The 14,452-nt window shown below is 29.4% G+C and overlaps 1 protein-coding gene across 3 annotated transcripts in view; it reads left to right on the forward strand.

Moving 5' to 3' along the window:
• The first annotated feature begins 10,857 nt into the window (after window positions 1-10,857).
• The window catches only part of LOC101500404 (E3 ubiquitin-protein ligase BRE1-like 1), a 29,006-nt gene continuing 25,411 nt past the window's right edge, over window positions 10,858-14,452 (forward strand). For 2 of the 3 annotated variants that reach the window (XM_004492128.4, XM_004492129.4), the window contains exons 1-3: window positions 10,859-11,384; window positions 12,535-12,696; window positions 12,824-12,908. In XM_004492128.4, the coding sequence (XP_004492185.1) occupies window positions 11,274-11,384; window positions 12,535-12,696; window positions 12,824-12,908 (358 nt within the window). In that variant the 5' untranslated portion in view covers window positions 10,859-11,273. Of the gene's footprint in view, window positions 11,385-12,534; window positions 12,697-12,823; window positions 12,909-14,452 lie in introns of all 3 variants that reach the window. The other variant, XM_027332331.2, reaches the window with a different exon arrangement.

Genomic DNA, 14,452 nt, shown 5'->3' on the forward strand with positions numbered 1-14,452 from the left:
CCCCCCCCTCTTAAGCGTACTTCTATACTTACATTTGGCATCAGAGTAGGTTAAGGTAACTTATTCCTCGATCAATTACTCATGGCTTCCGCACAACCTGTTTTTAGAGACGGTGGTAGCAGTACCAAGCCACCATGTTATGTTGGAGAGCACTACAATTTTTGGAAGATACGTATGCAAGCATATCTTGAAGCACAAGGATACGACATATGGGATACAGTTGAAAATGGTCCTCACATTCCAAAAACTGTCATTAATAACAAAGAAGAAATAAAGATAAAATTTTTTTTGGACTGATGATGATAAAAGAAAAGTGTTGTTCGATAAAAAAGGCTAAGAATATATTACAATCAGCACTGGGAATGGATGAATTTTTCCGTATATCTCACAGTAAAACAACAAAAGAAATATAGAATACGTTGGAAGTAACTCACGAAGGCACCATTGAGGTAAAAAGATCTAAACTCAACACACTATCACAAGAATATGAGTTATTTAGAATGCAGTCCGGAGAGTCTAATTTAGACTTACAGAAAAGGTTCTCCCACTTAACCAATCATTTGACGGCATTCGAAAAAATCTTCACCAATGATGAATTAAATTTAAAAGTACTAAGATCATTGACAAGGGTTTGGCAACCAAAAGTGACTGCAATTTCCGAAAAGAAAAGTCTATCCAAAATGTCTATTTATGCACTATTTGGAAAACTTCAAGAGCACGAAATCGAACTTGGAAGGTTAGAACAAAATGAAAGTCAAGAAAAGAAGACAAAAAATATTGCTCTAAAGACCGAATAAAGAGAACAAATCAAGTTGGGCAACAACAAAAAAACAAATATGTTCCTTTGGGAGCTCTGCCCATTTAGAGTTATAATTTTCTTTTAATTTTGTGTTTAATTTACTTCCTAACTAAATATCAAATTTCATAAATAAAAAAACATAAATAAATCATTTATTAAGAATTAATGAGATGTGACATCTTTGAATATTTGAGTTGTTAGAACACTAGTTATACAATTTGATAGTTTAAAATATATTTTTATAAAAAGATAAATTAATCTAAAACGGACATTTAAATTTAGTTAATTATATGTGACATCTTTTTTATCTATGAGTTGTAAAATCACAAGTTGTACAAGTTGGTGGTGTTAAAGCTCATTTTATAACTAAAAATAAATTATTAAAAGATTAATGAGATGTGACATCGTTTAATCTTTGAGTTATTATGACACAAGTTGTACAACTTGATAGCGTTAAAACTCGTTTTTTTTATAAATACATAAATAAACTCATATTTTCCATCTTTATTTGATGAATTTTATGTTTTTGGAGATGAAAATATGAGTTTATTTGAATATTTGAGTTATGCATTTGATGAAATTTGAATTATATGGAAGATGATAATTTATTTTGTGGGTTTTGTTTGAAAATTTTGATAAACTTTTTGAATTTTTGTAAAAAAAAATGATAACATTGTTGACATTTTAAAACATAAAAGATCAAATTGTCACTTAAAATTAAAATAAAGGACCAAATTGGGAAAAAAAAAGATAAAAGACTAAAATGTTAACTGAAATTAAGTTAAGGGACTGCAGGTGTTATTTAGCCTAAAAAATATTAATTCAAATAAAACAAACTCATTTTCTCAAAATAAAGTTTTTTTTAAAACTTTCTTATCAACAACAAAACACACTTTTAAAAACAATCAACATATCTACATTTTCTACCAAGAATTATGTAGCTTTGGTTTCTCAATCGCATCGGGAGATACGTAGAGGAAGGATCACACTATTGTCAAACATATTAATAAAAAAAAATCCTTTTTTTTCTTAAGCATACTTTTATTTCAAAATCACATTCATAAAAAACAATTGATATTCATATTTAATAATAAATAGAAGTAAATATATTTAAATTAATATTAGTTTTGCACAAATAATTACAAATAACCGTTTTTTTACATGTTGTAGGGTGTTAATATCTTTCCTACGCATAATCGACTCCTGAACTCTAAACTTGCTTTCAAAGACCATTATTTTTTTTAAGGTTTTCCCTATTTAAAAAAAACTTTGGTGGCGACTCCATTGAATTCAACAAACACTCGAAACTTTAGACTGCAACAGCAGCAAATGTAATGAATAACGACAGACCAGTTCATGACACATAGTTCACCAACATAAAATTTCAAGAACTCCTCGTGGAGCTAGGAATAAAACAACACTCCATATTCATCGAACATCCACAAACGAATGGGAAAGTTGAACCCTCCAACCACGTCATCCTTCGAGGACTAAAACAAAGATTAGACACCGCTAAAGGAAGATGGTGTAAGGAGCTTATCGCCATCTAGTGGGCCTACTAAACAAGACCTCATTCAATAATGTGGGAAACCTCTTTTCGGCTAATGTATGGAATCGAGGTCGTCGTTCTCATTGAAATATGAGGATTAAGTTGAAGGACCACTACCCAATAGATCCCCAAACAAACGAGGACAAACAAAGCAACAGACTCGCCTTTATTGGTGAAGTCAAACAAACAACTGCCTTGAAAAAACTTGTCATTAAACAACAAGTGGCCATCAAATACAACAAAAGAGTACTATGCGACTTTGAAGAAAATGATCTTATCCTACGCGAGAATCTTAAAAATAACAACAAAGGAAAGCTATCTCTTAACTGAGAAGGTCCATATTGAATCAATGCCAAAACCGAAAAGGGAGCCTACATTCTAGAAACCCTTTCCAACGAACTTGTTCCTTGAACCTAGAATGCATCCAAGTTAAAACGATACTATAATTAGATCATAGATATCCAACACTAATGCGTAAATACAAACTCGCACGGTCGATAATAAACTCTTAAATAAATTTTACGTTAATGTATATAGATGCGTTAATACAAACTCGCACAATCAATTATAAACTGTTAAAAAATTAATTTAATGTACACATATATGTCAACACGAACTCACGCGGTCGAGTATAATGACATATAACTAATTCTAAGATTGAGATACAAACACCAATGCTGTTAATCATACTTTTCGCACTCGACTCATATCGTTCGAGATCGCGACAATCAAGTAAAACATTCAGGCAAATATCAAGAAAATAAAGCAATCAAGCGCATTTTTAAAATTTAAGGTACCTACATAAAGTTAATTATTGTACTTGCTCAACCCATAATGGGGCCTATATTTCAATAAAACAAGTCAACAGATTACACAAGGAATTTTGATTGCCCTGGGCAGGAAAAGTTAGCTGAATAATCTTCCCATTCGCAACGAACTTCCTCAATCCAACCTATCCAACTTTTCTTTCAGTAATGAGATCTCTTGGCTTCTCTCTTGTTATTCAACGTTAAGGTTACCATTCTTCTACATTTGGAATACTTGGATTCAAGGAAAAAATTTCCTTTTCTCGGGTCAACCTATCCACCTCTCTATGGAGCCAGTCATTTTTCGAGGTCACCGCCACGAAGACCTTGAATTTCTCCTACAAGTCAATGATCTTGGTCTCATAACCAATCCTCTTCACCTTATTTCTTCCTGCTTGTTCGTGAAGGTCATTGATCTCCTTAGTATGATTTACCTTATTGTTCACCATAGTGCGAGCCAACGATAACCTGAAGAGTTGCAGCCAGGTTAGCCATGAACGCCTTCTTTCAATCAACAAAGCCCAAATCTCTCATAACTGTCAAATCCGACAGTGGAACAACAAGATTTGACGAGTTAAAATTCGACCAAACATCTGAAAAGAAAAAATGTACCGATTCAGTAACCCTCATATCCTGACTATCGACAACAGACCTTGTATACTTACATCGAGTATTAATACCCTTCAAGAAAGGCTCCTCCAACTCATCAACTTCATGGGTCACAACCATCCGTGGAGGACTGACAACAATTACGTCCTAATGTTTAGGATGAATAACTCGGACTAGGGTAGCCGACGTATGGGCTGAAGAAGACCTTTTCTTTTTTCTCCTTTTCTCCCTCAGTGCAATCGCCTTCTACAAAACCGATGTTTTCCATCAAATAGAAAATATCACAAATGAGTATATCATTAAGTTAATAAGAAAAACTATCATGTGTGAGAAAACACATATGAAGACAATTGTCATCCTCCCTTTGAAAGTGAAAAACCACTAGTTCTCAAGCTTTAATAAATATTTACTCGAGTGAGACATTACCATCAGAGACGACAAGTTCCATCTTCAAAGAGTGAACAAAACGACAAATGGCATTGCGGTCTGAGACTTCAAGAATACTTAAGTCCTTCAGCTTGGTGACCATGTCCATCTTGTTGTGGTGGAAATGGTTACTCGATAAGAAGACATGAAATAAGATGATGACTATTTCCATAATATCCCCATCTCGCCAATAATAAGGGCACCTTTGTTGTCAAGCACCTATTCATTGACCACTACTTTATTTGTGGCCCTCTTGATCAGAGGACGGGAAACATAGTACCTATCATTGTAACTACGATGATAATTTGTATATAGGACAAATAAGCGCTTAGGTTGCTTGAAAGAAACAAAGTTTTGCCCAATGGTATCCTTATTATAGAGAAAACCGAAGATATAGAAAAATAGACTTATTATCGGGATCAAATCCATGTAGGCACAAACCCATTGAAAATCTTTCATGTAGCCAAGATAATTTGGATGAATTTGGGAAGGGCACGAGTCGAGGTGCTGAAAGACATTTATCTCAAAGATAGTGAAAGGTAATCGAAATCCCATATCTCTGAATATGACCTTGTATACAGGGATAGACACCATAGGGTACTCCAAACATGTACATTTGTTGATAGTCAGGGCTAGCATTTCCCAATCACCAGTGTCGATGTCCACTTCCGTGAACCCACTCTCATCGGTGGTTGTAAAAATAGATCCTACCCATATGGGTTCATGGGTTACCTAAGCATAACTCAATTCATCAGGTTGGAGGATCAAGTCGTGTAGAGAAGACATTTCTTTTACCATATAAACCTGAAAGGCATGAGAATGGGGGAATGAGTTGGCATCCATATCATCCCTTTAATTGTTGTTCTCGAAGTAAAAAGGTCAAAAGGAGAACCATTGTGCCAATACACCACCAGCACAACAAAGTGATAGGATTATCGTTGATCACCACCACATCAGTAATAATAAAAGCCTATAAATTATGGTTATTTCAAACAAAAATACTACATTTCCTAAGGCTAATCCATAAAGGAGGCAATGACCTCTACCCCACCTAAAATAAATGCCCACTGCGGCATGGGAACAACACACCATCGTGGGACCACAAGCCACCACTATGGGTGGATATAAAGGCCAAAATGTAAACCACAAAAACCATAAAAACGGGAAACATAAACTAAGATGAGTAAACATAATGGCTTACCGAGTATAGAACAAGAACTTTGAAGTTCCAGACACACTAGAAACAAGAAACGAACGCCACCCACATGGAAAATAAGAGAAGTTTTTTTTTTTGTTTTCACGAAGATAACAAAAGAAAATGGAAAAGAGGAAGGTGATGGCGAAAACAAAAATTTCATCCAAAACCTAATGCAACTCTTTGTATAACTGGAATGATCCAATAGTGAGAATTCAAAGTACCCCAATCAACGAATACAATTATTTCTCGAAAATGATGCGAAATTAAATTGAGCAGTCATAGGCACTCAAATTCCTACACCCATGGGGACAAACTCTCAAATCCTCTGAACTAATAAAATTAAACCACAAAAAATTAACCATTGGGAACGAGAAAATTTCTAGTGTCGAATACGTTAGAGAGCCGACTGGTATGACAACTTTTATCATGTCAACTAAAAATAAACTCCAAAACGCGTCGAGTACATATATTAGAAGAAAACAAAGGATCATTTTCTCTATTGAAACAAATCTCTAGAACACAACCAAATCAAACACGACTTAATGATAAAAAAAAAAAAAATTAGCTTATCGGTTATGAAAATCGGTCGAACATTTTCCACATGAATACGGCTCCCTACATTAGAGGATCTTTCTATACAACTTATCAAGTCATAGCCTCGTCTTATCGACAATGACTTGGGGGTAACTGTTTCGGACCGGGCAGAGCCAACTCATCTTCTCACACCGACCCATGCCAATATCATAACTTGTAATGGACAACTATGGTTCACAACCCTCAACGGCTAAACCTAGTTGTAACAGTCCCAAAACCATTATCCCGTCAAATCTGCCCATATTAATAAACCTCTTGTTGAAGATAATTTTAATTTTATCAAGGAGAAACTAAAGATCATAAAAAATCCAAACAAACTTCTTTGCAAAAAATAACCAGATTGTTCTAGACAAAATGAAGAACGTTCTCATCCTCTCTTCCTCATATCAGTCTTCATTCTGTTTTAAGAGAAGTTGAAAAGCTTCATTTTGCTTCTCAAAAGGAAAAAGTAAAGATCCAAGAATCTGTTCAACGAATTGAAAAATCAGGTCAATCAGAAAATCTCCAAAGTGGGTTTCACCTTGAAACGATTATAATAGAAGGTAAAAACTAAAATAATATTGAACCAACAATTTAAAAAGAAATCCACCGATATTATCTTAATATCTTCGCTATCTTTGATAATATAATACAAATTGCTATCTTGTAATAACCTATCATTGTTGATGTTCTAAACTTAAACCAACAATTTCAAAAGAAAACCATTTTGAAGTTGTTAATTTTAAGTTTTTTTAGGAAAGAAGAATCAAATATTTGGAGTTAATTTTAAGTTTAAAAAGGTTATAATTTGATTATATTGGTGATTTATTTTTAGGTTAAAAAATTTATGTTTTAATTATATTTAAGTTTAATGATGTTATAATTTTTGTAACAAAAGTTGGATAAAATGACTATTTTAAAATGAAACTATATTTGCAGGGACGTGAACCAAACAAAAAAACTTATGAAGACCAAAATAAAAAAATATTATAATTGTAAGAATCAAAGACATATTTAAATCTAATAAGATAGAAATTACAATTAAACATATATATATATATATATATATATATATATATATATATATATATATAATTACAATAAACTGTCAAGTTAGTCGCTAAATTAATATTCTCTAATCAATTTAGTCAATAAACTATTAAACCAATTAAAAGTCCCTAAACTATTTCACCATCCATCAAGTTAGTTCATCCGTTAATTGTATCCGTTAACTACCGTTAGTAGTCTCTAAACTATGAAATTATTTCAAAATAGTTCTTAAACTATTGTAAAAAAAATAATTTAATCCCTCAAAGTTCAATTTTTTGTTTGTTTATTGATATACCATAGTTACTTAATGACTTTAATGTTTAGAATATTAGACTTAGGTTTGTAACTTTTGATTCATTTGTGCTTGTAATTAAGAATGAATTTTACATCTTGATCCTTAATAAAGTAACATTAACTAGAAAAACAATTAAAATCAGAAAAAACCACTAGATGTTAACTTCCTTTTCACAATTTGAGACAATAGTGATGCACTTATCTTGGACTAATTTATAAAGATACATATATTAAAAATGACTAATTGATAAAGATACATATATTAAAAATGACTTTCTAGACTAGACAATGTGGGATAATCAAATACATATTTCTTTGAGTTTAAAATATAATTTTATGAGTTTTGCTGGTTTACTATTTCTTTTTGGTTTATTGAGTTTTATTTATTTATTTAAATATTTGTTATTATTAATTTATTTGAGACCAATATGTAAAATTTATTTTCAATATTTAATCATTTTAAATAAAAAGTTACAAACACTATTGAACCAATAGTTATAAACTTAAGTCTAATCTAAATGCTAAAGATATTAAGTAACTATCATGTATTTAATATGATAATTTAAAATAAGTGTAAAAAATTTATACAAATGTTGTTTTGTCTCTAAGATGATTTAGAGATTAGAGAAGTAAAGATACGATGTGTTTAACAAAAAAAAAAAAAGAATTTTGAGAGACTAAATTGTTGTTTTTTATAATAGTTAATAGACTATTTTGAAGTATATATTTTCATTATTTAAGAACTATTAACAGTCACTTAACGGATATAATTAAAAAAATACTTAATTTGATGGATGTAAAGTGTTAGTTTAAAGACTAAATCCATGGTTTATTCATATAATTATGGTTTGATATATATATTGAATTTTTTTAATATGTGTTAGTCGGATATGGTGTCATGGTTACTAAAGGATTTGGTGATTTATGTGTTACTTGATAATTATGATATGATTATACGAGTGCATAAGTGTGTATAATATATAACCTATTTGCATTGTCTGTTCGAATTACGGATCTCAAAATATTTTTTGAGTTCTTTCTTAAAATTAATTTAACAAAACATTTTAATTTTTTTAATAAATATACACTAAATATAATGTTATATTTTTTGTAATACTAATACTTTTATGTTTTATTTACTTTTCACTAAGAATACCATTTCTTTAACCAAAAAAAATTCATACGACTTATTTTTTGACTAATCATACAATTTTTTATCAACTTAATTTATTGAAATTTACCAAAATATTCATACACCGCACAACTTCATTAGAAAGTTCTAATATAAATCCTTCCAATATCTAAATAATAACTAATATAGTAAGCATCCATGATTAAATCTTTGCAATATCTAAATAACCAAAACTGCAATTTCCTTTATATTTTTATATTTTTTATATTTTTTATATTTGGGATGTCTGATAAGTTGTTTAAATTTGTTTCTTGCAATTTAGCAAAATATTCATACATTGCACAGGGACTTCATTAGAAAATATTAATATTTAAATCCTTCTAGAATCTAAACAACTATTATAGTAAAACAATTATGATTAAATCTCTGCCATATGTAAATAAAAAATTACAACTTCCCTTCTATTTTTCTTTATACGTAGGATGTCTAATAAGGAATTCTTATAGTCTAGTAAAGATTTAGTCTGTCAATATAAAAAAATGATTTAATATTTTGTCTAAAAAAAAACATTTATTTAAGATTTTTGTCGAGAAGTAAATATTTATGATTATTCTTATTTTAATAGGAATTAACAAAACAATTATGATTTTTGTCAAAAAAGGCAAAACATTTATTAATAAAGCCTTCCAAAATCTATTATACAAAATTGTAGCTACTTCCTTTTAAAGATTTTGAAACTTAATTGATATTTAATATAATTTTCTATTTTAAAATAATAATAACATATTTATAATTAAACATACCATAATTTAGAAGGGAATTTAAGCAAATTTTTTAAAGATGCATTGAATTCGTAATTTAGAAGGGAATTTAAAATATTAAAATAATTTAATCTTGTTAATCTTTACATAGTATTATTTTAAAAGTTAACGATAAAAAATATTATTTAAACAAATATATAAAATATAATCCTTTTATAACTCAATATTTTATTTGTCATTTGTCCTTTATTGGCAAAACTGAAAAAATAATATATTTTAATAAGTACTATATAAATTTAAAAGAATTACGGGGTATTATTTTTTTACAAGAATATAAAATATTATTTCCTAAAAAATAAATAATAAAATACTTAATTATTATTAAAAAATTTAACTATTCAAATATAAAATATAAAAATATAAATCTAATGAAATATAAATATAAAAATAATTAATAGAATTTGATATTAAGCTTAAAAATAAAATATTAATAATTAATTTAAAAAATATTTATGATTTTATTACAAGGGTAATTTTGTCTTTTTATATAGTTTATCAAATTAATATTCAAAATCATTTAAATATGAAAATTAATTGAAATCTTAAAATAAATATAATTTATTTACAAGAGTATTTTTGCTATTTACATATAATATATATCTTATATTTATATACATTATAACAAATAAAATAAAATTATTTAGTTACTTATGATTTTTTTAAAATTTAAATTATTTATTTAGTAGTGTTAATGGATAGTTTTAAATATAAAATTATTTTATTATTTATTTATTTTTTAGTATTTTTTTAATTTATAATATTTAAAATATAATAAGTTAGTTTTAAAAAAAACTAATATATAATTATTGATAATGATAAATTTATTATTTAAATATAATATATATTATATCATGTCACGATGAGATGTGCATTACATATTAAAATAAAATATTATTATTCTGTTTGTTATCGTATGTGTATGAACACATATAATATAATAACGTTTATTCTATCTCTATTTTATCATATTTTTATCCAACTTTATATTTTATCATGTCTCTATTATATTTTGTGTATCAAATAAACTCTTATTATAAAAAGAAGAATGGTATTACATTCATGACTAATCTTTAAGATGGTAAATTATGATTACTTTTTTGACTCAAATGAACTATGAATATTGGAATATATAAATATTTGACTATGTGAACAAAATTCATTTACATTTCAATATATTATTATCAAAATAAAAACTTTAATTATAATAATAATAAATATTATTATAATTTATTTTTATCTTTTTGGTATTACTATGATTATAATTATTTCTTCAGAAAAATGATTTATTTTATTTTGACTAATTCAGAAAACTATTATAATTATAAAAAAAAACTTATGAAAAGAATACAATATTCATCGTACTAATTATAATTTCTATAAAAGAATACAATATTCATCGTACTAATTATAATTTCTATAAAAGAATACAATATTCATAATTAATCAACCAAATAGTCCACAATCGTTTAGTTCATTCACGCTAAGCACACATGCACGCCCACACGCGTGAACTCAGTTATGAAAAATGCCCTTCAAAACTTCTCGAAATTACACTTTAACCATTCTTCGAAGAAAAATACAAAATACCCACTTTAGTTCTCTTTCTCTCTCCCACTTCGTATGTTTCATCTCTGAGAAAAAGAAAGAATATGCAGAGAACTTCTAGAGAGAGAAAGAAAGAGGAGAGAGAAAAAAGGGATACAGAGAGAGATTGAAACCTTGGGTTTCATTCTTTGAAACATAGTCACCAAGTAGATTTAGTTAGAGCAAATAGTTAAGAATAATTAACTTGTGTTTTGTTGTTTATTTTTCAGTATTTTGGGTTTACTTTGTTGTGTTTGAATTAGGGTTTATAAGGGTTTTGTTTTAGAATTGAAGTTTCTGACTGTGTTTAGGGATGATTAAGGAATTTTGTGAATAATTGTTGTTGTTTTTTTTAATTAAAGATTTTGAACCTTGTGTTATATGAGTGAAGTTGGTGGTGATTTCTAGGGTTTGTGTGTGTGTGTGGTTTCAATGGGGAGTATGGGTGAGACTGATAGAAAACGGCGTCACTTTAATTCCTTGTCACATACACCTGCAACTGCCAAGAAGCTACCCTTCTTGCCAATTTCTGAAGACAAAAAGGTATCCATGATTTATAATCTATTGTTTATTTATCAGTTTTTAGTTTCTGATGTTTGTGTATTCTTGCTTAATTTTTGATTGTTGCCTGAATTTTATTTGCCAGACATAGGATTTTATGTATAATGATTAAGTGGAAATTTGTATCAGTAAAAAATTATTGTGAAAGTTTATTGTTGCTGATTTTATTTTTTCAGTATTTTGCTGCTTATTTTTGCTTGTCTAGATAGCTGCATGTTAGTTCTTTGTCCTTTATCGAAGTCAAAGGTTTTTGAATAAGTTTTATTGTGAAAACTGGTTATGATTGATTTGTTTTATTGTTTGATTGAAGCTATATGATAGTCATATGTTTACCAAAATTAAAGGTTTGAATTTAATTGTTCCTGATCTCTAATGTTATAGAGACCAATTATTTCTAGTAATCTATGTAGTTGATCTGCCTAGTGAGGTAAGGCTTGTTTGATGTGTATCCAATTGTAAGTTTACCTAGCATCCCTTGTAATCTGCCTAGTAGACTTCCATTCTTTGGTTGCCCTTACTGTTTTTGTGTAATGTGTCCATTAATAGTTATGCAAGTCCATTAGCAGTTATATGTCCATGCATTGCTTTTTAACTTGTACCAAAACCGTGTTTGAACATCTTTTACTATTTTCCTCTAATCACATCAGTTACAATATACATTTTCTGGCTTCAGGTTGCTTAAACTATAATAAATATTTTTTATTTTTTATTATGGCCTTTCCTTTGGGGTTGAGGATCCAGACAATGTTGTTGTTTGGGAAGTGATAAATCAGATGATTGATCTGTTACTCTTGATTTCAGAGATAGTTCTCTTACTAGTCTAAACACTACTTAAGTCATTCAGTTCCTTGATTAGCAATGAACACTGTCGAAAAACTATGAAAAACAAAAAGAGTTAGTTCCATTCCTTCATAAAAATGCACATATTTAATAATCCAAATCTTGAAAAAGATTTTTACCATATGTTATTTCATGGGACTTTATTCAAATATTAATGAAGGGCAATATAAGTCATGTATTTAATGCATCTCATGGATTTCATTTACGGATCCACTACATAAATAGAACTGAGCTATAATAAGCTGTGTCACTGTTAGTATTTGAACTTATGCATTCTCTTCTTATGCTGTAGCTTGATATTGCTGTACTTCATTATCAAAATCAAAAGCTTACACAGAAATTAGAGACTCAGAAGTTAGAATATGCATCTCTTGAGAATAAATTTTCTCAACTGAAGGAGAGGCAACAGTCATATGGTTCTACTTTAGCAGTAGTCAAGAAGTCTTGGGAGCAGGTAATTGGTTCCTTTTCATTTTTGCTTTCTTCTGTAATATTATATGATATGATTACCTTAGTTTTTACTTTTCTTATTGATTTATATGACAATGGTATACTGATTATTGTCCATCTCCCGAGCATAGCTGGTTAATGATTTAGAGTCGTGTTCTGAACGCACAAGAGAGTCTAGGTGCAAAGCAGATTCCAGATTTGCATCAAGTACAGAAGGTGAGGATCATTTGCTCATAGCTTTTAATTTCTTTCATTATGTTGTTGCAATAATATGTGATTTAGTTCTTTGTTTAGTTGCATGTATTGACACAATGTATTTCCGTGTTTCATTAACATTGAACCTTGAGTTTTTTTCTTTGGCGGAAAGGATTGAAAAGTTCAATTTAAAGTTGTCTGATTATATAATTTGAGGGACATTGTTTGCTAGTAAGTCCTTCCACTGAATTATTTTACCGAACATTCAGTGTTGGGTGTAGATTATCAATGCAAACACTAGTTGTATTATATACTTACCTCTCTGGTCTTAACTGTGGTCCTTCATAAAGTGTTACATACAAGTTTCATTTTATGTGTTCTACAATATGAATTGATGTTAGTAGGCATAAAAAAATAATATAAAGTAAAATTTTGAAATCTTTATTTATTCAAATTTCAAATGGACAACATGCATCTCTTATGCATGCATTAGCCTTGCTTTTAATTAGGGGTGGGAATAGGCCAGGCCAGGCTTTGAAAGGCCTGAGCCTGGCCTACGATTTATTTTTTAGGCCTAAGTCTGGCCTACGGCCTATCATAGGCTTTTTTTTCCGGCCTGACCTGGCCTTTTTAAAAGCCTGGGCTGACCTGGAAGCCTATTTAAAATAATTTTTAAAAAATATAAAACAAACATTCTTTAAACCCTAAAAATAATTGTGTCAAATAATAAATTTTTTTTTTCTGAAACAAACACACTCATTATTACCTTTTAAACAAATATGGAACGACTACTGAGTGATTGACTAATTGAACGGCTACCGAATATGGAACAACTACTGAATATGGAATGTTCACTGAAATGATTGCCTAATTAATAAAATTTAAAATAGGAAATAATATTATTAATATAATAATAAAAAATAATATTAATAAATAATAAAATATATATAGGCCGGCCTGTCAGGCCTAATAGGCTTTTTTATAAGCCTGAGCCTGACCTATTTAATTAAATAGGCTTTAAAAACAGCCTGAGCTTAACCTTTTTATTAAATAGGCCAGGCCAGGCCATAAGTAGGCCAGGCCATACGCCCCTGACGGACGGCCTAGCCTATTCCCATCCCTACTTTTAATATAAAAAATAAATAGACTGATGGAGCCTACATCAGCTTTCAAGAAACCAGCCATTTAGTGCCTAAGTAATCCCTAGCTATGCTCCGGCTACTTTGGTTCTGGGTTCAATTGAAGACGTGGGATTGATAATTCCGTTCAGAACATTTGAAGACCTAGTACATTTCGTTTCGTTCAATTTCAGCAAAAAAGCTCTCTATATTTGCATTTTACTAGAATAATATTTCCAGGGAGAAAAATGAGTTAATCTAACTGCAAAACTTTTATACTGTGCAAAAGCTGGTTGTAGCTCTCAATTGTCTGTATGTCTTGTAGAGATCCTGTTGGAACCTTAATGAGGCCAATAACTTGTCTTTTTGAAAGTTTAGGAGGCCATGATGTTTAATTTTCATTAGGTAGGTTTTTGTTGTCCTAATTAAGGGTTCAACTTTTTAAGA

Source organism: Cicer arietinum, chromosome 3, assembly GCF_000331145.2.
Source record: "Cicer arietinum cultivar CDC Frontier isolate Library 1 chromosome 3, Cicar.CDCFrontier_v2.0, whole genome shotgun sequence".
In the NCBI taxonomy this organism is placed as follows: Eukaryota; Viridiplantae; Streptophyta; class Magnoliopsida; order Fabales; family Fabaceae; genus Cicer; species Cicer arietinum.